This window comes from Cyprinus carpio, chromosome A17 (assembly GCF_018340385.1).
Source record: "Cyprinus carpio isolate SPL01 chromosome A17, ASM1834038v1, whole genome shotgun sequence".
NCBI classification, from domain to species: domain Eukaryota; kingdom Metazoa; phylum Chordata; class Actinopteri; order Cypriniformes; family Cyprinidae; genus Cyprinus; species Cyprinus carpio.
In genome coordinates this window covers 26955668-26977669 of record NC_056588.1, presented here as the reverse complement: position 1 = coordinate 26977669, position 22002 = coordinate 26955668, and the positions used below count along the sequence as shown (strand labels likewise).

Below are 22002 nucleotides of genomic sequence, written 5' to 3'. Positions count from 1 at the left end.
TGCTAAATTATGTTTTATTAACAAATTTCGGGAGGAGCACGCGCAGATCCATCATCAGTAATTACACCATATATCCAATCAGCACAAGAGAGAACCCCTATAAATAATCAAAGCAGCCTTACCTTCATTATCTCTAGTCTTTCAGCATTCGGTTCGCTCCATTTGCGATCTTATCACAGACCCAATTTCCCGTCCAACGAAGAGAGCTACACCGGGGATTTTTTTAGATCTGCCACAATTTTGCCGGCCCCATGATCACTCCTAACCCGCCAGACACGGCCGCCGAGCACCAGGCTCATCATCGAGCGCTGGGTCGCAGCAGCAGCAAAGCCTCACTCGCTTCCCACTGCAGCACAGCCTTTCACCGTGGCTCTTCCGGCCGCAGCGCAGTTTGTTAAACGACATTATGACATAATTATGTTGGATGTTGATGCCATTTTTTAACCATGAAGCAAACAAGGCGTGTTTTCCAAAGTTTATCATCCACACTGAAATGTCTGAAAGCATTACATTTGCCTTACTGTGCATGTATAAAACCTCACTTAGATGATACAGACATAAGTTTCACGCAGTTCTTCTGGCAGGATCAATTCACAATTCACCATTCACTGACGCGAGGCTGCCTCCATTTGTAACTCACTGAGAATTGATCTAAAACACAGCTGCACTTTGTGTTTTGCCGCAGGACAGCAATCATGAGTAAAGTTTCTGTCGTCTTTTTAGGACTGTAATATGAAGAGCATGCAAAGTAAATATCTTTAGCAACAGTGTGAAAGTGAATAGCACATAACTGCAAAATTAACGTTACTGGTATAAACATGTCTAATGGTATAATGTGTTACTTGATAAACATGCTTCATCATTTTCAAAAGCCTCCATTTCCACAGTCCATACTACAATTTGAAAATGGCATTTTCAAATTTATCCGCTCTGCAGAGCATTTAAAAAGGCTGGAAGGCCAAAACGAATGGAAAGGATGCATTTTCAACAGAAACGTATTAATGTGGACAAGGCTTAAGGAATTGCCAACTCTAGCAACAAATTTCTAAGTCGGCAACACCGTAGGCTACCCAGGCATTTTTAGCTTGTCCCGTTAAATGTCACTAACCCTTTCACTTTCCCGCGGCTTACAGCTACAGCAGCCGAAGCAAGCATGAAGCTGCTTCTACTTGCGACACAGGCCCGCACACTCAATATTTCCACCCTGTTACTTCTAACCCCCTTTTTTCTTTTCAGTGGCCTCTAGCTCCCGTAGCAGACATTAGCATGAGGCTGCCTCTGCTAGCAGTGCAGGCTACACAGGCTCTTCAGGAGGTCACACCCCACCCCCTTCCCATGGCCTACAGCTACATCAGCTGAAGCAAACGTGAGGCTGCCTCCATTTGTAACACTTGCCCACATCTCTTACACTCCCTCATGCTAGTAATAACCATTTTTCTGTTCAGTGGCCTCCAGCTCCCGCAGCAAACATTAGCGTGAGGCTGCCTCCACTAGCAGTGCAGGCTGCACACAGGGTCTTCAGGACTCCCTTCCCATGACCTACAGCTATAGCATGTGAAGCAAGCATGAAGCTGCTTCCGCTTGCAGCACAGGCCCTCACATCTCAGACTTTCAAGTCAAGTCAAGTCACCTTTATTTATATAGCGCTTTAAACAAAAAAGATTGCGTCAAAGCAACTGAACAACATTAATTAGGAAAACAGTGTGTCAATAATGCAAAATGACAGTTAAAGGCAGTTCATCATTGAATTCAGTGATGTCATCATGCAGCTCAGTTCAGTTTAAATCGTATCTGTGCAATAATTTGCAATCAAGTCAACGATATCGCTGTAAATGAAGTGTCCCCAACTAAGCAAGCCAGAGGAGACAGCGGCAAGGAACCAAAACTCCATCGGTGACAGAATGGAGAAAAAACCTTGGGAGAAACCAGGCTCAGTCGGGGGGCCAGTTCTCCTCTGACCAGACGAAACCAGCAGTTCAATTCCAGGCTGCAGCAAAGTCAGATTGTGCAGAAGAATCATCTTTCCTCCTGCTACTTACCCCTTTTTCCTTTTCAGTGGCCTCCAGGTCCTGTAGCAGATGACAGGCATTTTTGATTTAGTCTGTCTTTAGCTTGGGATGAAAATATGCTCATTAATTAAAAATTTTATCTTCGTCAATCCAATTAACAATGATCCCAAGCGTGCGGACGCCTCTGCAAGCTGTTCCGGCAGCTATCTTTCCTCCTCCCCCTCGCATGCTCACCCTTCCTTCTCTCTATCTTCCACTACGCCCCTACCCATCCCTCTGAACACTCTCGCCTTGGAACCACCCCCCAGTAGCTAGCAACATCAGGACACAGATTTCGTCAGAAGGCAGAGGCCTTCAGGATCTACGTGCAGTCAGACTGATTCCATATCAGAAGCTCACCGAACCCTCATCAGCCGACCCCTTTAATGCCAGTCCATCCCTGTTCAGTCGTCCCAGCAGCACCCCGCTCCTGCAGGGGCCTTACCTAATTCCCACACTGCCGCAGCAGTTCCCACTCCCGCAGGAGTCTTGCCTAATTCCCACACTGCCGCAGCAATGCTCTCTCCCACAGGAGCGTTTCTGTTTTCCCCACTGCCACAGCAGTCCCCACTCCCGCAGGAGCTTTTCCATATTTTCCCCACTGTCAATGCAGCTCCCGCAGGAGCCTTACCTAATTCCCACACTGCCGCAGCAGTTCCCACTCCTGCAGGTGCTCTTCCATATTTCCCCACTGCCGCAGCAGTTCCCGCTCCAGCAGGACCCTTTTCTCCATTTACCCAAAGCAGCAGCAGTTCCCGCTCCCGTAGGAGATTTTCTATATTTCCCCACTATTGCAACAGTTCCTGCTCCCGCAGGAGCCTTACCTAAATTCCCACACTGCCACAGCAGTTACCACTCCCGCAGGAGCTCTTCCATATTTCCCCACTGCCGCAGCAGCTCCTGCTCCTGCAGGAGCTCTTCCATATTTCCCCACTGCTGCAGCGGCTCCCGCAGGAGCCTTACCTAAATTCCCACACTGCCGCAGCAGTGCCCGCTCCCGCAGGAGCTTTTCCATATTTCCTCACTGCCGCAGCAGCCTTCGTCTGTATTTTATTCTGCTGCAGCAGTGCTCGCTTCCGCAGAAGCCATTTTTTTTATTTTCAGATGCCGCAGCAGTGCTCACTTCCGCAGAAGCCAATTTCTCTTTTCAGATGCCGTAGCAGTTCCCACAGGAGTTTTCTTTTCAGATGCTGCAGCAGTATCTGCTCGCGCAGGAGCTTTTCCATATTTCCTCACTGCCCACAGGAGCCTTACCTAAATCCCACACTGCCGCAGCAGTTCCCGCTCCTGCAGGTGCTCGTCCATATTTCCACACTGCTGCAGCAGTTCCCGCTCCCGCAGGAGCCTTTTCTCCATTTCCCCACTGCAGCAGCAGTTCGAACTCTAGTAGGAGCTTTTCTATATTTCCCCACTGTTGCAGCAGTTCCTGCTCCCTCAGGAGCTTTTCTATATTTCCTCTCTGCGGCAGCAGTGCCTGCTCCCGCAGGAGCTTTTCCATATTTCCCCACTGCCGCAGCAGCTCCCGCAGGAGCCTTACCTAAATTCCCACACTGCCGCAGCAGTACCCGCTCCCGCAGGAGCTTTTCCATATTTCCTCACTGCCGCAGCAGTTCCTGCTCCAGCAGGAGTCTTCGTCTGTATTTTAATCTGCTGCAGCAGTGCTCGCTTCCGTAGAAGCCTTTTTTTTTTTTTCAGATGCCGCAGCAGTGCTCGCTTCCGCAGAAGCCAATTTCTCTTTTCAGATGCCGTAGCAGTTCCCACAGGAGTTTTCTTTTCAGATGCTGCAGCAGTATCTGATCCCGCAGGAGCTCTTCCATATTTCCTTACTGCCGCAGCAGTCCCAGCTCCCGCAGGAGCTCTTCCATTATTTTCCCACTGCGCAGCAGTTTCCACTCCAGTAGGAGCCTTTGTCTGCACTTCTCCACTGACGCAGCAGTGTCTGCTCCAGCAGGAGCCTCTTTGTATTTCTCTACTGCCGCAGTAGTGTCTTACTTTTTGCTTTAGCCTTGGCTTGTATCTGGCTGCTGTCCTGTTCTAATTGCATTTTTGGGGGAGCGCTTGGATCCGGCCTAAACGCCAAGCTCGGACCCCTCTTCCCGGACAGGGCAGTACCCTGGGCTCGAGGTTAATTACCAAACTCTGAGCCCTCTTCCCGGTGGCACACCAAATATGCATAACCTTTACTCTGTTCATTATCTGTAAGTGTGAACTCGTGAAGTAATGTTTTATTAACAAATTTCGGGAGGAGCACGTGCAGATAATTAACATCCATCAACAGTAATTACACCATCTATCCAGTCAGCACAAGAGAGAACCCCTATAAATAATCAAAGCAGCCTTACCTTCATTATCTCTAGTCTTTCAGCATCCCTCCACCACCCCAACTCCTCACCTTCAGCGCGTTCCTACCCCAGCACAGGGAGGAGCACTCGGGGGGAGTGCTTGGGTCCGGGCTAAATGTCAAGCTCGGAGCCCTCTCCCCGGACAGCACGCCAAACATGCATTACCTTTGCTCCGTTCAATATCTTTAAGTGTGAACTCGTGAAATCTCACTGAACTCGGGAGCAAAGTATACGAGCCTGTTTTATTTAGCCTTTGTTATGTATAAATGTTTGAAATATCGTAGCAGCATGTTAAAAATGTTAACATGCTAAAACATGTTAAATTCACAGTGAAATCAAAACTGACTATTCTTATTTTTATATGGTATATTGCAGTATTTTTTTTTAATAAAAGATTTATCAATGACGTTTTTTTTTTTTTATTCAAGTGCCCTCATAGCCTTTACGAAAATAACTTTCCCATCCATCTTGTGACCATATTCTCTTTCAAATCAAATATGATTTCAATTAATTTTTTTTGTTTGTCTCATACTTAATAATACATAGTATGACAGAGGTTTCTTAATCTTGTGCTTAAAGCATTGTCATATTCAGATATTGCTTCCGGTTCCTGTCTGCCGTGCTGCTGAGTGGTTTGTGATTGTAGCTCTTTGTAGCTTTGTTTTTCTCTTGGAATTGCTATCATACTATCACTCTCTGTTGTTTAAACTGCTAAAATATTACTTAATCACATAATCACCATGCTTCTGATATTATCTGACACATTTTAATCTAAACCGATAGCACAGCGCACAAGAATTCCCTTAGCTTGTTAGCTTATCATTTGTGCCTACCGTTTCTTTCATCTCTCTCGCTCTTCTTTTCATGAGTTCATCAGACAGTCCTCTAGTAAGTCGTAATCATTCAACAAACACGGCGAGTTATGGCTTCTTCACCTGCTATTGTACCTTGCACTGCTTGTCACATTTAGTGTAGTTTTCTCTGTCAGTGGTGAGGGATTCACATGTTATGAATGCAGGGAAATAGTTCCCTTATCGAGTCGGTCTCTCGACATTACCTATTAGAGCTGTCAAAAGAAAAAAATCCACTAAATTGGGCCACTAAATAAATAGATTGGTATAGTGTGTGGAAAGCGAGTGGGTGAACTGCATGTCCTCTTTGGCTCATTTTTAAAAAGGTTATTTAATGAAAAAATGGGGCTTATTTAAAAAAAAAATATATATATATATATTTATCCCTTCTGCTGACATTTTGGTCAGTATTGATAATTAAACAATATTTTGGTGAATGCGTTTTTGTGCTGGCACCTTGGCTCGTTTAGGACTGTCATGAATAAATAAATATGACAATAAAACTGACAGTAGGTGGTAGGGATGGGTCACGATTTTTTAATATTCGATTAGTTGATTTAATTATAGAATATTGAATAGTTTTTACAATTATTGCCTTTAAAAATTTCCCCATGTTTTCCGTGCTGGTGCAGTGGTAATGCGTTCATGTAAGCAGAGGGTTGCGCTGCCAATAACGCACCTAAGTTAAAGGCACGCTGTAGAAAAAAAGCCATGTGTAGCATATAACGGTTACAGTAACTTAGGACGATGTCAAATTAGAGCTCTGTGTGGACCACAAACACCCCTGACTGGGTTAGAGGTGTGGCTGAATCCGTATTCAGAAAGGCGCGGAAAACAATTAACGTTCTACGGAGCGATTAAAGGGACATGGTTAACCGCTTGCTAGCGGTTGCTGGTTACATTGCAGTGTATTATATTTCACTTACCACATAGTAAGGAGAGTTGACTGATAGGATGATGGCTAAAGATTTGGAGATCCTGAGCACCACTGACAAACATCTAATCTTGTAAAATGCATGGTAAGTACTGCCGAGTGCTGCTTCGTATGTGTTATTGCAAAAACGCATTAATAATGGCTCCCTGATGCCCACAGTTTATATACAGTATAATTATCCAACAATATAATTGCGACAGAATATATTGAACTATATTTTTCCTCCCATCTTGTATCTATAACCTTTAGGGGTTCATTTTTTGAAATGGAAATGACCTAGCCTTATGAGCAGTTGATTTATGCCAGTTGATGGACTGTTATGTTAATAAGTGTCGTCATTCGGTTATGTTTAATATATTAATGTTTCAGCATGTTACAATCATTAAATGGCCTGAGTTAAGGTAGCCTATCTTCTGAATTAAACAGTTTATCATTCAGATTGAAACCATAAATCCCATCTCTCTTTGTTTATGGGTATTTGTGCACACAGGGGTGTGATTTTAGAGTAATAATAGAATAATACACAGCAATTTTCGAATATTATTTTTGGTTGGAATGCCCATCCCTAGTAGGTGGCAGCAAGTCCCTGTTTTAATAAATGATTTATTGAATTATTCAAATCAACTGATTCATTCAAAACGGCTGATTCAGTCAGAAACTAAACAATGGAGTCCATCTGTTGAATCACTGGCTCAGCCGATTAATTCAAAAACAGATTAATTCAAGGAACAGAACACTGTTGCCCTGCACTGTTGTATAAAACTAATAGCACATTTGTGCTAGCGCACATGTGCTGATATTCAGAAAAGAACATTGCTTGTGTACTGAATTCATTGCTGAAATTATAAGGGCATTCTTATTGTATTCTAATAGAAGAAGTGAATGCTTTTGGACTCTCAAGACCTGTTTTTTTGTTTTTTTTTTTTGTGTTTTTTTTGTATAGTTTGTTATATCATCTCTCACAGTCACACAGCACAATAATGTCATGTCAGGGGAATGTCTTTAAATTCTAATCAAGGAAAAATCATACCTTCTGTTGTCTTTTTAAAGAACTTCAAAAGTTGCGCTTGAAACATTTTGCATGAAAAAATGGGGGTTTACGGAGGGGATGCTTTTTGTCATTTGTTTTGACCGGGGGATGCCATCCCCCCACATCCGAACTCTGAGAATCAGAGATAATGCACTATAGATCCCCTGTGGAACAATCCCACTCATTCTTGGCTATAGGAGAGGACCAATTTGTATAAAATTGTTAAATCATCTAATCCAACAACATGTTAGATCCTGCACCATCTAATCTTCAAAAAGAGGTGCTTCCTGAAGTCATAGATCCTCTTCTGAATATTATTAATTCATCATTGTCATTAGGATATGTCCCAAAAACCTTCAAACTGGCTGTTAAGTTTCTCATTAAAAAAAAACTTTGATCCTAAAGAATGTTAAATACAGACAAATCTCCCTTTTCTGCCAAAGAAACTAGAAAAAGCAGTATCCTCACAACTATGTTCCTCCTTAGTGAAAAAATGGTATATGTGGGGATTTCCAGTCACAATTTAGACCAGTTACAAATTATCTGCTCTTATCATTTGATCGTGGTTGTATTTTCTGCTAGTGCTACTGGATCTCAGTGCTGCCATTCGACACTGTCGACCACAACATTCTGTTGAATAGACTAGAAAATTAAGTTGGCATTAGTGGAATTGCATTGGCATGGTTCAAATCATGCTTATCTGACCATCATCAATTCGTAGCAGTGAATGATGAGGTATCATATTGATAGCAATTGCAGTATGGAGTACCACAAGGGTTAGTAATAGGACCGTTGCTTTTTGTGTTTTATGTTACCCTTAGGAGATATCATCAGAGGCCCGTTTCAGAAAATTTTAGTGAAAACGCTGAAAAATCCTGAAATGAGGGAAACTCTGGTTTTACATTTCAGAATGGGAGGTATGTTAAACCCAAGAAAGCAGGTTAAATTAAGCCCGTTTCTGAAAGAGAGGTAACTTATATTCAGAGTCAGTTGCCATGGCAAATTTCAATGTACACCTAACCTGGTCGGTAGCAGGTTTTCTTCATTAAAACCAAAGTTTCTTTCAGTCTCCTCCCGCTTTTTAAAGTTTTAGCGATGTTTAAATACTTCAGTCATTCATTCAAGCTGCAAAAATATTTTTTCTTAGTGAGTATTTTGGAATCTAAATTAAGTGCATTTTACTTTAAAAAATAAATAAATAAATAAATAAATAAATGAAAATCTGTTTCAAATGGAAACTAGATTATTTTTTTTTACCCCACTGGCAGATAATTTATTAAATAAGAAAAATACACTTAAAAGACTAAATACCTTGAAAGACAAAAATATTAAGAAAAGCATTTTTGCAATGCTGATGCATTCATTCATTGCACATATTTTCATCATGCAGATGCTGTTAAATACAAAATTACAATTATAATATACTAAAATATTATACTAAACTGAAATAGTAACAAATTGAATTAAAAGATAAAAAGCAGAAATATGTACAACATAAAGTGCAATAGAAATAGAGTATGGTAAATATACAATAAAGTGCAGCTGTAAATGTGCAAATTTAGATGAGTGTAAAAAGTCAGGATGAGGTAGTGCACGTTTCACATGTCCAGTTTTTAGTCCTTTGGGCCCAAATTGCCTGCTCCTCATTCTATATGTGTTGGCCTTCAGGAAGCAGAAACGTTTCCCAGACTGCAAAAAAGAGAACAATTCATTGTTGGGATGGCTCAGGTCCTTCATTATCTTCCTGCCCTTGGTCCAGTTTGTAAAAAATATATTGATATATTATACAAACTCAATATACTGCCCAGCGCTAGCTCAGCTGATTGCACCACCCTCTGGAGAGGTCATCTGTCTTTGTGCTGTTCTCAAACCAGGATCAGGAGCAAGATGCTCTAAGTGGTGCAGGTTTAAAAGTTCCTGAGCACCTTAGAGGGCAGTTTAAAGTGCTTTAAACATCTGTGGTGGAACAGACACTCACAGAATTTCTTCACCAGGGTGTTGATGTGACAGGACCTTGTCAGGTTATTAACATATTAAGATGTGCTAAACATATAAGCAACAATGTTAAATTGTTATCAATGCCTAGCTAGCTAGCTGCATGTTTAGCCGCCTGCACCTATGTAAATATCAAACTTTAATCTTTTTTTTTTTTCTTTTATTCCTTTCAAAAAAGGATTTGTCAAGCCAACATCAAAGTTTGTCATGTCAAGCTATACTTCTCTAGTTCTTTTTAAGAGCCATAACAGCCATATTACACTCGTCAATGGTCTAGTTCAGGGGTCGGCAACCTACGGCACACGTGTCAACAGTGGCATGCAGAGAGATAATCACTGGCACGCGAGCAATAGGGGAAACTGCATACTGAAAAGCTTTTTAAAGCAATAACTTCTCATAGTCAAACAGCTTGTTAGGGGCTATAAATACTATTAAAGTGTGAGAATTAACTTGCGCTAGTCTACGGATGTGCGCGCCAATGCTACACATACTAGGCACTTCGGATCAAAGCCTCACCCAGAGCTGTAGAGAGAGAGTTGCGACAATGGAAGTTCAAAACGCTTGATCGTCACGTGATTCATTTAGACCTCAAATAGTTCCAGGAGGTTCATAGCGGGCAATTGGAATACATTGAGCTGCGATTTTTGGTAATTAGTAGACAATAAATGCATTTATTTACAATATTTATATAATACATCAACACGTATATGTAGTATGTATTTGTATTTATATCGGTGCTGTTTTTAATGGATAAAATCCGCTAATATTTGAGGATTAATGTGGTCAGCTATCCTCACCTGCCTTGTTAACATATTTTAGGCTAATGTTACCATGGTAAAAAACTGTTTGCGCTATATAGTTAACATGATTGTATTTTATGTTTGTTAGTTAAGCCTCTGTTTATAGTTAATGTTATAGTATTATAGTAAATCATAGTTGAAATAAGTATTGAACACGTCACCATTTTTCTTAGTAAATATATTTCTAAAGGTGCTGTTGACCTGAAATTTTCACCAGATGTCGGTAGCAACCCAAGTAATCCATACAAACAAACAAAACAAAACAAATAAGTTCAGAAATGTATAATAGAATGGAATGACACAGGAAAAAAATTATTGAACACATGAAGAAAGGGAGGTGCAAAAAAGGCATGGAAAGCCAAAACACCAGCAGAAATCTATCAGTAATTAGAAAGCAATTCTGCCCCAGTCATGTCACAGTGTCTGGTCTGTGTTTCCCTGAGTGTCCACTAGTGGTCTCACTTCCCCATAGGCACCCCACTGCAGGCACTACATTTCCCACAAAGCCTTGTCCCTTCATCACGGTTAATTGCACTCAGCTGTCTCCACTTTCATCGTCTTCACCTATCTATATAAACCGGTCTGTTTTCTATCTGTGTCATGGAGTCCTTGTTTTCCGTCACCCGGTTTTCTCGCGGTCCCTTGTGTTTTCTTGTTTCTTGTTTCTGGACTGACTTTGTGTTATGACCTCTTGCCTCTTGCCTTGCCTGTTATCTCTCGTTTCCAGTGTGCATTCTTTACAGAAGGACTCCGTCATGCCCAGATCCAGCGGTGTGGGATTTCGTGTCCGTTCCCCAGCCAGCATGGAGGAGCGGAGGGGGAGATTCCTAAAATTAACCACCCTCCGTCAAAAGGGGAGTGAGGTGGGTGGTTTGGCACAATTATTCTGGACCATGGCGGTAGGCATGGGGTACAATGATGAGGCACTTAAAGACCTTTTTAACGCCTGCCTGGACCACCCTGTGCCTGAGTGGGAAATGAGTGAGCTGGAGATCTTGGATTTTTGGGGGTTCACAATGTACCTGCAACATCGGTCTCAGTGGGATACCCCAGCCACACCTGTCTCTCCAGGTGTGATAGCCGACTCTAGACCGGTGTCTCCAGACAGGTGGACTGCCAGCCCAGCGCCACTGCACAAGATGGCTGCCAGCCCAGCGCCACTGCACAAGATGGCTGCCAGCCCAGCACCACTGCACAAGATGGCCGCCAGCCCAGCACCACTGCGCAAGATGGCCGCCAGCCCAGCGCCACTGCACAAGGTGGCCGACAGCCCAGCGCCACTGCACAAGGTGGCCGCCAGCTCAGAGCCATTGTACAAGATGGCCGCCGGCCCAGCACCACAGCACAAGATGGCCGCCGGTCCAGCGCCACTGCACAAGATGACAGCCACAGGTGACCCTCCAGAGTCGAGTCAGGTCCCCACTGACCAGGTCCCTGCTGATTTCACAGAGTTGAGTCAGGTCCCCGTGGACCCTCCAGAGTCGAGTCAGGTCCCCGTTGATCCTCCAGTGTCGAGTCAGGTCCCCGTTTACCCTCCTGAATTAAGTCACTCTTGATCTTCATGGGCAAGGTCAAGTAACCAATGATCTTCATGAGCAAAGTCACGTCACCAATGATCTTCATGAGCAAAGTCAAGTCACCAATGATCTTCAAGAGCAAAGTCAAGTCACCAATGAACTTCATGATCAAAGTCATGTCACCAGTGATCTTCATGAGCAAAGTCACGTCACCAATGATCTTCATGAGCAAAATCACGTCACCAATGATCTTCATGAGTCAAGTCAAGCCACAGTTGATCTTCCTCCATAAAGTCAAGCCACAGTTGATCTTCCTGAACCCAGTCAAATCACCACAGATCTACTGGAGCCTTGTCACGTCTCGGCTGAACTTCCAGAGCCTCATCACGTCTCGGCTGAACTTCCAGAGCCTCATCACGTCTCGGCTGAACCTCCAGAGCCTCGTCACGTCTCGGCTGAACCTCCAGAGCCTCGTCACGTCTCAGCTGAACCTCCAGAGCCTCGTCACGTCTCAGCCGAACTTCCAGAGTGCTCATCCTATCCTGTCATGGCCATGGAGGCCATCCATGAACTCACCCCCTGCCCTGTCATGGCCATGGAGGCGATCTACCATCTCATCATGGCCAAGGAGGCCACCCTTAACTTGTTCATGTTCTCTATTTCAGGCTTACCTAACTAGACTTGCTCTCCTGTGCCATCGATCCCACTGTGGTGGTCTTCTGCGCCGCCCTGGTGGGCTGCTGTCTCGACCGCACGGCTGTGGTGCTCTTCTGCGCCGCCCTGGTGGGCTTCTCTCTCGACCGCACGGCTGTGGTGGTCTTCTGCGCCACCCTGGTGGGCTTCTGTCTTGACCGCACGGCTGTGGTGGTCCTCTGCGCCGCCCTGGTGGGCTTCTGTCTCGACCGCACGGCTGTGGTGGTTTTCAGCGCCGCCCTGGTGGGCTTCTGTCTCGACCGCACGGCTGTGGTGGTTCTCTGCACTGCCCTGGTGGGCGTCAGTCCCGTCTGCTCATTTGTGGTGGGCTCCAGTTCCATCTGCGCCACCCCGGTGGGCTCCAGTTCCACCTGCTCCACCCTGGATTCCTGCCCTGTCGGCTCTGCCCTGGGACCCTGAACTTTCCGTTCCCTCCTGGCCTCGTTGTTTTATTGTTGTTTTGTTTTTGTTTTTTTTTCTCTTACAGTACCAGGATGATGAAGATGAAACAAGGGTGGACATTTCAGCAAGACAATGATCCCAAACACAGCCAAGAAAACTTTCAATTGGTTTCAGAAAAAGAAAATAAAGCTGCTAGAATGCCCTAGCCAATCAACTGACTTGAATCCAATAGAATGGGCCAAAATCACACCTGAGCAATGTATGCGACTAGTTTCTCCAAACAGGAGGCATCTTGAAGCTGTCATTACCAAAAACAAAGGCTTTTCTACTAAGAATTAAATAAATTTCAGTAGTTCAAAACTTTCTCCCTGTGTCATTCTATTCTATTACACATAACTTAATTTATTAACTTGTTTTGTTTTCGTTGTATGTATGGATTACTTGGGTTGTTAATGACATTTGGTAAAAATTTGCTGATGCTCCATCACATTTCAGTCCTGTGGCAACACTGCTCCTTCAACACAGTACTTCTAGTAGCTAAGACGTTTAAGTATAAAATACAGTTATAATGTACAGGTATACTGTGATTACTTCTATAATATAGTAATGGGATATAATACATTTTTGGAAATTTATTCTAGCATGATTCTGAAATGACAACTGCTCACTTATTTTAAACTTTTCATTGTCACTTAGATCCATCAGCATCCTTTGTAATAAATCCAAGTCTATTAAATAACTCCTCACCAGCAAAAATCACGTTTAAAAGTCTTAATTACACAATGATAGATGAAACTGCATTAAGAGAATGAATAGCATCCTGTAAATCTACTAATTAAGTGTCTAATAATAATCTGTTTTAATGCACAAGGTAATTTGATTAGCTGTGCTGATAATATACAGTTGTATTTTATAAATGCCTTACCTTTTAAAAGTTCATTACAGCGGTCTCTTCTGCTGCATCTCTACAGCGCTAATAGTATTAGCGCTAACTTCTGGGAACTTAGTGGCTACACAATCCACCATTGCTGTAAAAACTGGTCCACGGAGTTGTCGCAACTCTCTCTCCCTACGGCTCTGGATATAGGCTGACAGCTATATCCAGTGATGCAAACTACTTAATTTAATTTAATTTTTTTCTCAAATATGGCCATTTTGAGAGAGAGTGTGTTGGCACAGTGGTTAACCAGAAGAATAAAAAGGTTGCCTAAAAGGTTGCCGACCCCTGGTCTAGTTGCTTTTGGGAAATTCAGAGTCTTCAAGTTTAAGTTGTTTTAGTGAAACATAGATAGGAGTCATTTTGAGTTCATGAGAAAGGCATATAGGTATAGTAGAGTTAATCATAAATGTATAAATTGTAAATTTTTGAAATTTTAATTATAACTTTGCTAACTATTTTCTTTGTATCTGTTTTGTTTAGGTGTTGACCCCAATGCTGACTACCCTACTCTGTATCGGTACTTTGTAGAGGTGTGGATTTATCTTGGTCTGGCATGGCTCTCTTTGTTTTTCAATTGGAAGGTGCGCATGGTTGTGGAGGCTCACAAAGCTCTAAAGAAGCGCCGTAAAAGGCGCAAACTTTCTCTGGATGAGTTACAGCGCATCAAGGAAAGTCACAAGACGCTACATCTGCCACCAACTCCCAATGATGCCAACATCTTTAGCTTCCTGTCCAAGAGAAAAGAATGTTATAATGACTTAATCAAGCAGATAGGTGCCGAGAAGGAAGGAGAAGATCAGCGTGTCAGCTTTATCACCGGCAGCAAGAATAAAGCACCAAATCGCTCAAAGAGCTGCAGTGATAGTCTTTCCATTAATGGAAATTCCATTCTCAGTCTAGACCGTTCACCACGACAGAAGCGCCGCTATAGCTTCAGTGACCGAGTTACTGTAGCTCTCTCAAAATCCAAGAGCTACCTTCTTAGCCAAGAGGAATGTCTTCTCATGAATGAAATACATGGGGAAGGAGAAACAGACACCGACCTAGACTGTATAACAATGTATGAGAATCAGTTGGACAAGGAGGCAGGAGAGAACCATAAAGGTCTTGAACCTAGAGGCTGCAGTGATGGCCGGATCACATGGGACTCCAAAAGTTACCAGACCCTCATGTTTCCCAGTGCCAACATTACCTTCATTGATGAAGAGAATTTGCTAATCAACAACTTGGAGGATGATGATAATGACTTTATATCTAAGTTCTCAACTGCTGATGAGACAGATTTCAAAAAGGGACAAAGCTCAGAATCTGAGACCTCCGTATTCACCACAGAAGGGTCGGACCATGGCTGCTCCTATGAAAAGCTGGTGGAAGAGTATTCCAAAGAGGACAACACTGACATTTGATTCTGTCTCCTTTCTTAAACTTCTGTAAAGTTTTTCTTTCATGAAAAACCTGAAAAGGTTTTACTCGCACCCCATTTACACTTTTCAAAGTTGAAAAGTTGTTTTGTTTTGCAAGTGATACAACAGTCGTCTAAGCATCTAAACTGCAGGGTTTAATATTCACTATGACTATAACTATAACAATGCATGTTCACTGCATATTTTTTCCCCACCATATTGGTGGAAGTTTTTTCTTTCTTTTTTAGATAAAGAAAGAGAAGAAACTGTCAACCTGTCAAAGCTTAATCCTTATTGGATGTTGAACCTATTTTTATTGTCTTCCATTTTAGCCAAAGGTTTTCTGTTGGGTAACCATGTTGACCTGTTAGGTTTTAACTTGGGATTTGTTTTAAATGGTATGTCATGGTTTGACTTTTTAACACTGTGATTTTTATTCCAAGTCTTGTATTGATGCTGGCATTATGTTTTTATGTTCCTTAAATTTGTTAACTCCTAGAACTGTCAATACGATGATAATCTACACTGAAAAACTCTGTGTCCCTGTCAAGTCAAGAAGACAGTAGTTGAATAGGACCAAGATTACAGGAAATCAGCCAAGATAACAGGAAATTATTGGAATGTTAGTTTTACTAACATAATAATGACTGTTTTGGGGTCTGACTCATGTGTTGACATTATGCTGGTTCCATGTTGACATAAAACCAACATGCAAAATAACCATTATAATACCCCATGGTATTAAAAAATAAAATTGTGGTTCCCTTCACTGAGCTTTAGCTATGTGTTTTCTCACATGATCCTCTTGCGTCAGTTTACTGAATGCCCCTTGTGTGTAGAGAGTTGCATCCTGAGCAGATGTAATTGTGTTTTAAGAGCAATCTCCCTTAATAATCTTTTGGATTTTCTTTCTTTTTCTTTCTTTCTTTTTTTTTTTTTTTTTTTTTTTTTTTAATATAAGTTGATTAAACTTACATACAGTATGCACTCTAATTTGCTACTCTATGTCTAATATTTATTGGCATGTGCATAACGTAAATACATTTTGCACCAATTTACCTTTCATCTAATGAGCTTTAGTGTTGTCTGTTGTTCAGTCATTCTCCAGTGTACTCTTGACCAAAAATTAGGCTCTTTGTTGTGAGCCTGTGTTATTGATCTGTGCTACATTTGGTTGAATGTTACATTTCAGTTGAACTTTTGGTGTCATTCTCAATTGTGTGCAAAGAGGGTTTTCACAAGCTCAAACTTTGAACAAAATTTTACCTAAATGATGTTAAGGGTAGAGGGTTTTGATAGTTTTCTTCACATTGTGTTTTAAATACCCTGTACTTTGTAATGCTGTATTTTTGATAGTGCTGTTTTACTCTGTTCAGATGATCACTGCATGGACTTGAATGTTGGGATGAATAAACATTTTCCTTTTGAAATAAACAAGAAGGGTTCCTGCCTTAGTCTTTTTGTCTCTCATCTTTGAGCAGTGGTTTCAGAAAGATGCTTGGCCTTATTTGAAGCTGAATATTTTCTGAATCAATTGTGAAATAATAGATTTATTATTTCGCTCACAATTGTTCTCTGTTTGAATTCTATTTCTAAAACACGAAGGCCACTTATTCAGACTTGATGGTGATTATAAGGAAAGGATGTGACAATAGGGACATGTCACATGTTTATTTATGTGATACAGTACCTAAGGATTCAATCACTATATTTTAATACAGGAAAGTGCTGGGCTGTTTTATCTCATTACTCATATGCTGAAAAGACTCAGATTAGAATTTGCATGCCAGCAACAGTGTGAGGCTACTAGTACTTTGTTCAGGTAAGGCCAATTAAATAACATGAACTCCTTGTGACCTCACTATAAATACACTTCTTTGAGCCCAGAGGTCAGTGTTGCTTAAAATGATCTAGTCTTAGTGAGACTCCACCATTTTTAGCCTTTCAAATACACCATTATTTTCTAACAAAAAATTAGGAGATAGTTTTTTGGTAACTCAACATAAGTTAAGTTTGTAATTAGACAAGTTATTTTGGTAAAGCTGCAAATAATTGCACTGTATCATGTCAGTTCCATCAGGAAAATGCCAGCATTGTAATATGAGGCGATAAAACTTTTCTGCTGAATTGTAAAACTGCCTTGCTTGATAAAGACTCTCCTCAGAAGTGATAAAGGTTCACAAACAGGGTGGTAAAAAGGAGTTACTATTTTACATGGAATGATAAATTGTACCTCAATGAAATGTAAAAGTACAACTAAAGGTGTAAAATTGTACAGTCAGAGAAGATCATTGGTTTACTGTCATGTCATTAATGCCAAACATTAATCAATAAGTCCAATTAGAATGATACCAATCAAATTAAACTAATAACAAAATCCATCTTTGCACTGCAGAGTTGGCACAGAAGCTGCATCAATCCCACAGTGTTACCCTAAAACCCAAGCTTACATGCCTCCCTGGAACAAATGTCACACAACCCTATCATTTCACCAGCAAGGGGAAAGCTTGTCACAGTTTGAAATCGCTAGAACACATTTCTCAATACTTGAAAAGACATGAAAAGAGACTTTCATTCATGTCTTAAATCAACTCATTTTTTCATAACACTAGCAAAGGCTGTCACCCAGCAAGCACACTTAAAAACGCTAACAAGCAGCCTTACATGGTATATTCTTTTGTAAAAAATGTATTTACAGAACAAGAATAACAGATCTGTACTGTTTAGAATTCACTGCAAAAAGTTACATGGTCTAGTTTAAATTACTGTACAAATGTATTTTTAAATTGTCCACTATTGTGTAGATGGTAATAAAATTGACTAACAGTTTGTAGGTATTCAGGTTCAGGTTTTAAAGTTTAATATAATTTTTTTTTAGGTATTGAATATATTTCAACATTGTATTATTGTAAAAATGTAACAAATTGCTATCTAATTAAATTTTGTATTTTGAAGAAAACTAAATTCAATTGTAATGTCCATCAATTGTGGAATGAGTTTAATTAATCTATAAAGAAGCTGTAGAAAAAACAGTAATGTCGTGATCCAGCCCAACTCATTTCAGTTTTCATCCAATAGTGTCCATGTGGTCAAGTCAAAAATATTGCCAAACAGGTAACACTTTATTTATTTATTTATTTTATTTTTTATTTTTTGTGATCAAGTTTTTATTTATTTTACACACAACAAACACCACAAAACACCAAAACAACACAACAGACATCATCCACACAACCAGAGCCACTATACATGCTGCATGAATAACTCTATATAATATATAAGACGATGAGCCGAGTTTTCAGAGGTCAAACTGAGGTTTTGTCGACCACGCTAACCTGAGCCAAAGCAGACTGCACATTACCGAGAATATAGGTCCGCCTAAGAAATCAAAAAAACAGAAAAATATTTGGATACGTGACCGATCCACACCAGCACAAAACCTGTCCCCAAAAAGCACAGTGTCTCTCCATTAGCTCCCCCCAAAAAAAAAAAAAATTCAAAGCTTATCAGTTACTAGACAAATTTGCAGGATAGATCACAGCAGAAACTTAAGTGTCCATGTCCACCTTGTTATTCTCTTCTCCTGGGCAGTTAAGATGCTTCTTTTATGGCAGTGAGCTGATAAAATCCTCCGCTTTCTGTGAAGAGTCGAACATCATCTTCTCACCGTTGTGCCGTAGTTTAGTTATCGGCCGCAGACCCAGCACTGCTATCCTTCCAAGGACCAGCCTGAGGCTCCCCCTCCTAGCCGACGTGGCTGGACTGAAGTCAGAAAAAAACAGCAACGTGACATTATCCTGTGTATATTTCACCAGGTATGCCTGCCGTGCACTCTTCAGGATCGCCGATCTGTCTTGCCATCTCAGCACACTAAAACTAAGCATACGTGTCTGCTCTGAGTTACTTTTTCTTCAGTCATACATGCGATGAGCCCGCTAATTCTCAATATCGCGTCCTTTCAGTGCAGGAATCCACTTGGAAAGATTAGCTCTGAGAAAGCCGGCTGGACCGGAGCCTTTTTCACTGTAATGCTGATGATACTCAGCTCTATATTTTTTCGCGGCCCAGCGAAACATACCAAATTGGAAAACTAACGGAATGCATAGTCGATATAAAAAACTGGATGACAAGTAATTTCTTACTGCTAAATTCTGAAAAAACAGAGGTGTTAATTATAGGGCCTAAAAGCTCTGCATGTAATGACCTAGAACGCTGTCTAAGACTTGATGGCTGCTCTGTAAATTCTTCGTCATCAGTTAGGAACCTAGGTGTGTTATTTGATAGCAACCTTTCCTTAGAAAGCCACGTTTCTAGCATTTGTAAAACTGCATTTTTCCATCTCAAAAAATATATCTAAATTACGGCCTACGCTCTCAATGTCAAATGCAGAAATGTTAATCCATGCGTTTATGACATCAAGGTTAGACTATTGTAATGCTCTATTGGGTGGTTGTTCTGCACGCTTAGTAAACAAACTCCAGTTAGTCCAAAATGCAGCAGCTAGAGTTCTTACTAGAACCAGGAAGTATGATCATATTAGCCCGGTCCTGTCAACACTGCCCTGGCTCCCTATCAAACATCGTATAGATTTTAAAATCTTGCTTATTACTTATAAAGCCCTGAATGGTTTAGCACCTCAGTATTTGAACGAGCTCTTGTTACATTATAGTCCTCCACGTCCGCTCTGTTCTCAAAACCTAGAATTTGATAATACCTAGAATATCAAAGTCAACTGCGGGCGGCAGATCCTTCTCCTATTTAGCGTCCAAACTCTGGAATAACCTACCTAACATTGTTCGGGAGGCAGACACACTCTTGCAGTTTGGATATATATTTAGTGTATTTTTCTTTATCTTGGTTTATACATAACATACTAATACACTTCTAATATCCAAATCCGTTAAAGGATTTTTAGGCTGCATTAATTAGGTAAACCGGAACCGGGAACACTTCCCATAACACCCGATGTACTTGCTACATTGTTAGAGGAATGGCATCTACGCTCATATTAGTCTGTTTCTCTCTTATTCCGAGGTCACCGTAGCCACCAGATCCAGTCTGTATCCAAGTCAGAGGGTCACTGCAGTCACCCGGATCCAGTATGTATCCAACCCAGATGGTGGATCAGCACCTAGAAAGGACCTCTACAGCCCTGAAAGACAGCGGAGACCAGGACTAGAGCCCCAGAGACAGATCCCCTGTAAAGACCTTGTCTCAGACGACCACCGGGACAAGACCACAGGAAACAGATGATTCTTCTGAACAATCTGACTTTGCTGCAGCATGGAATTGAACTGCTGGTTTCGTCTGGCCAGAGGAGAACTGGCCTCCCCAACTGAGCCTGGTTTCTCCCAAGGTTTTTTTTCTCCATTCTGTCACTGATGGAGTTTTGGTTCCTTGCCGCTGTCGCCTCTGGCTTGCTTAGTTGGGGACACTTCATTTACAGCGATATCGTTGACTTGATTGCAAATTATTGCACAGGGTACTATTTAAACTGAACTGAGCTGCATGATGACATCACTGAATTCAATGATAAACTGCCTTTAACTGTCATTTTGCATTATTGACACACTGCTTTCCTAATTGATGTTGTTCAGTTGCTTTGCTGCAATCTTTTTTGTTTAAAGCGCTATATAAATAAAGAATAAAAATTCAGCTTTGCATCACAGAAATAAATGATAATTTAAAGTATAATAAATTTAAAAACAATTATTTTAAATTGTAATAATATTTCACAATATTACTGTTTTTTCTGTATTTTTGATCAAATAAATGCAGGCTTGATGAGCAGAAGAGACTTCTTTCAAAAACATTAAAAATAGTAATGTTTCCAAACTTTTGACCTGTATATATATATATATATATTTTTTTTTTTATAAATTTGATGGTTTGTTAGTTTATTGATTTGTTTGGTTAACTTTGGATATTTTTTTTATTTTTAATACCGTGCAGTGCACAAAATTAAGATTCGAGAGATGGTTCAAGTCAGTGCTCAATAAATGATGATAAGTTTAGAAATGTTGTGCATCCACTTATTATTAGTGTGACATTTTAGCATGCAAATGAAGGGGAAAACTTCAAGATATCGGCCCTAAAAATCGGCAGCACATATTGCCATCGGCTGACCCTGACCTCTAAACATCGGCATCGGCTATAGAAAAACCCATATCGGTCGATCTCTAGTTTGGAGCGAAACTGTTCTGTTGCCGATACTAAAGTGCGGGTGGTGTCTGAAAGTGTACCAGATAACAGACAAATGGAGACCCTTTTGGCAGTAGTAGAAGGATTGAGACAGGAAGTAAGAACTTTGCAGCAGACAGTTCAGTCATTACAGGTTTGTGCTGAGATCCCACCACCTGGGGGATGAAATGTATCCTTTGAGACTCGGGAATGATGGGGTGGGCTATGGATCGGCCATCTCATCATCTAGAGGCCTGCTGTGAGACTCAGGGACAGTCGGGGTGGGGCATGGATCGGTCATTTTTCAATTGAGAAAGCAATATTATGGAGAGAGATATTTTATGAGTTTTCCCCTATTTTGAGTCTCGGGCCTGCAATACCACAAATAAATGGCTGCCCACTGCTCCGGGTGTGTGTTCATGGTGTGTGTGTGTTCACTGCTGTGTGTGTGCTCTTTGGATGGGTTAGCAGAGCACGAATTCTGAGTATGGGTCACCATACTTGGCTGTATGTCACGTCACTTTCACTTTCTATTTGCAGGGAAACTAGAGGGGGTGGGCACAGAGGGCCAAATGCCTGCCCCCTCATTAGTGAAGTCCACAAGATTGGCCCTGTGTAATCAAACCAGCTCTGGAGTGTACCTCAATGCTAAAATAGGTGGGTCTGATGTGCATTTGTTATTGGATACGGGTGCGCAGGCATCAATTATCCCTAAACATGTGTGGTTACGATTAACAGAGCGGGGCATCCATTGTTTGATTACGTGGGGGAAGCCTCTGCAGCCAATGAGTGCACTATGTTGGTTTTAGGGTGTTTTCTAGGTATTTGGGTTTGTATTTGTCAGTTTGGTTCTTTGGCATTAATAAA

The 22002-nt window shown here is 41.4% G+C and overlaps 1 protein-coding gene across 1 annotated transcript in view; it reads left to right on the top strand.

The window, feature by feature from the left end:
• Positions 1-15942, top strand: part of LOC109055942 (potassium channel subfamily K member 5-like) — a 45263-nt gene extending 29321 nt beyond the window's left edge. The window contains exon 5 of the mRNA XM_019073157.2: positions 14033-15942. Within this exon, the coding sequence (XP_018928702.2) occupies positions 14033-14958 (926 nt within the window). The 3' untranslated portion in view covers positions 14959-15942. The remainder of the gene's footprint in view (positions 1-14032) is intronic.
• Positions 15943-22002: the final 6060 nt, after the last annotated feature.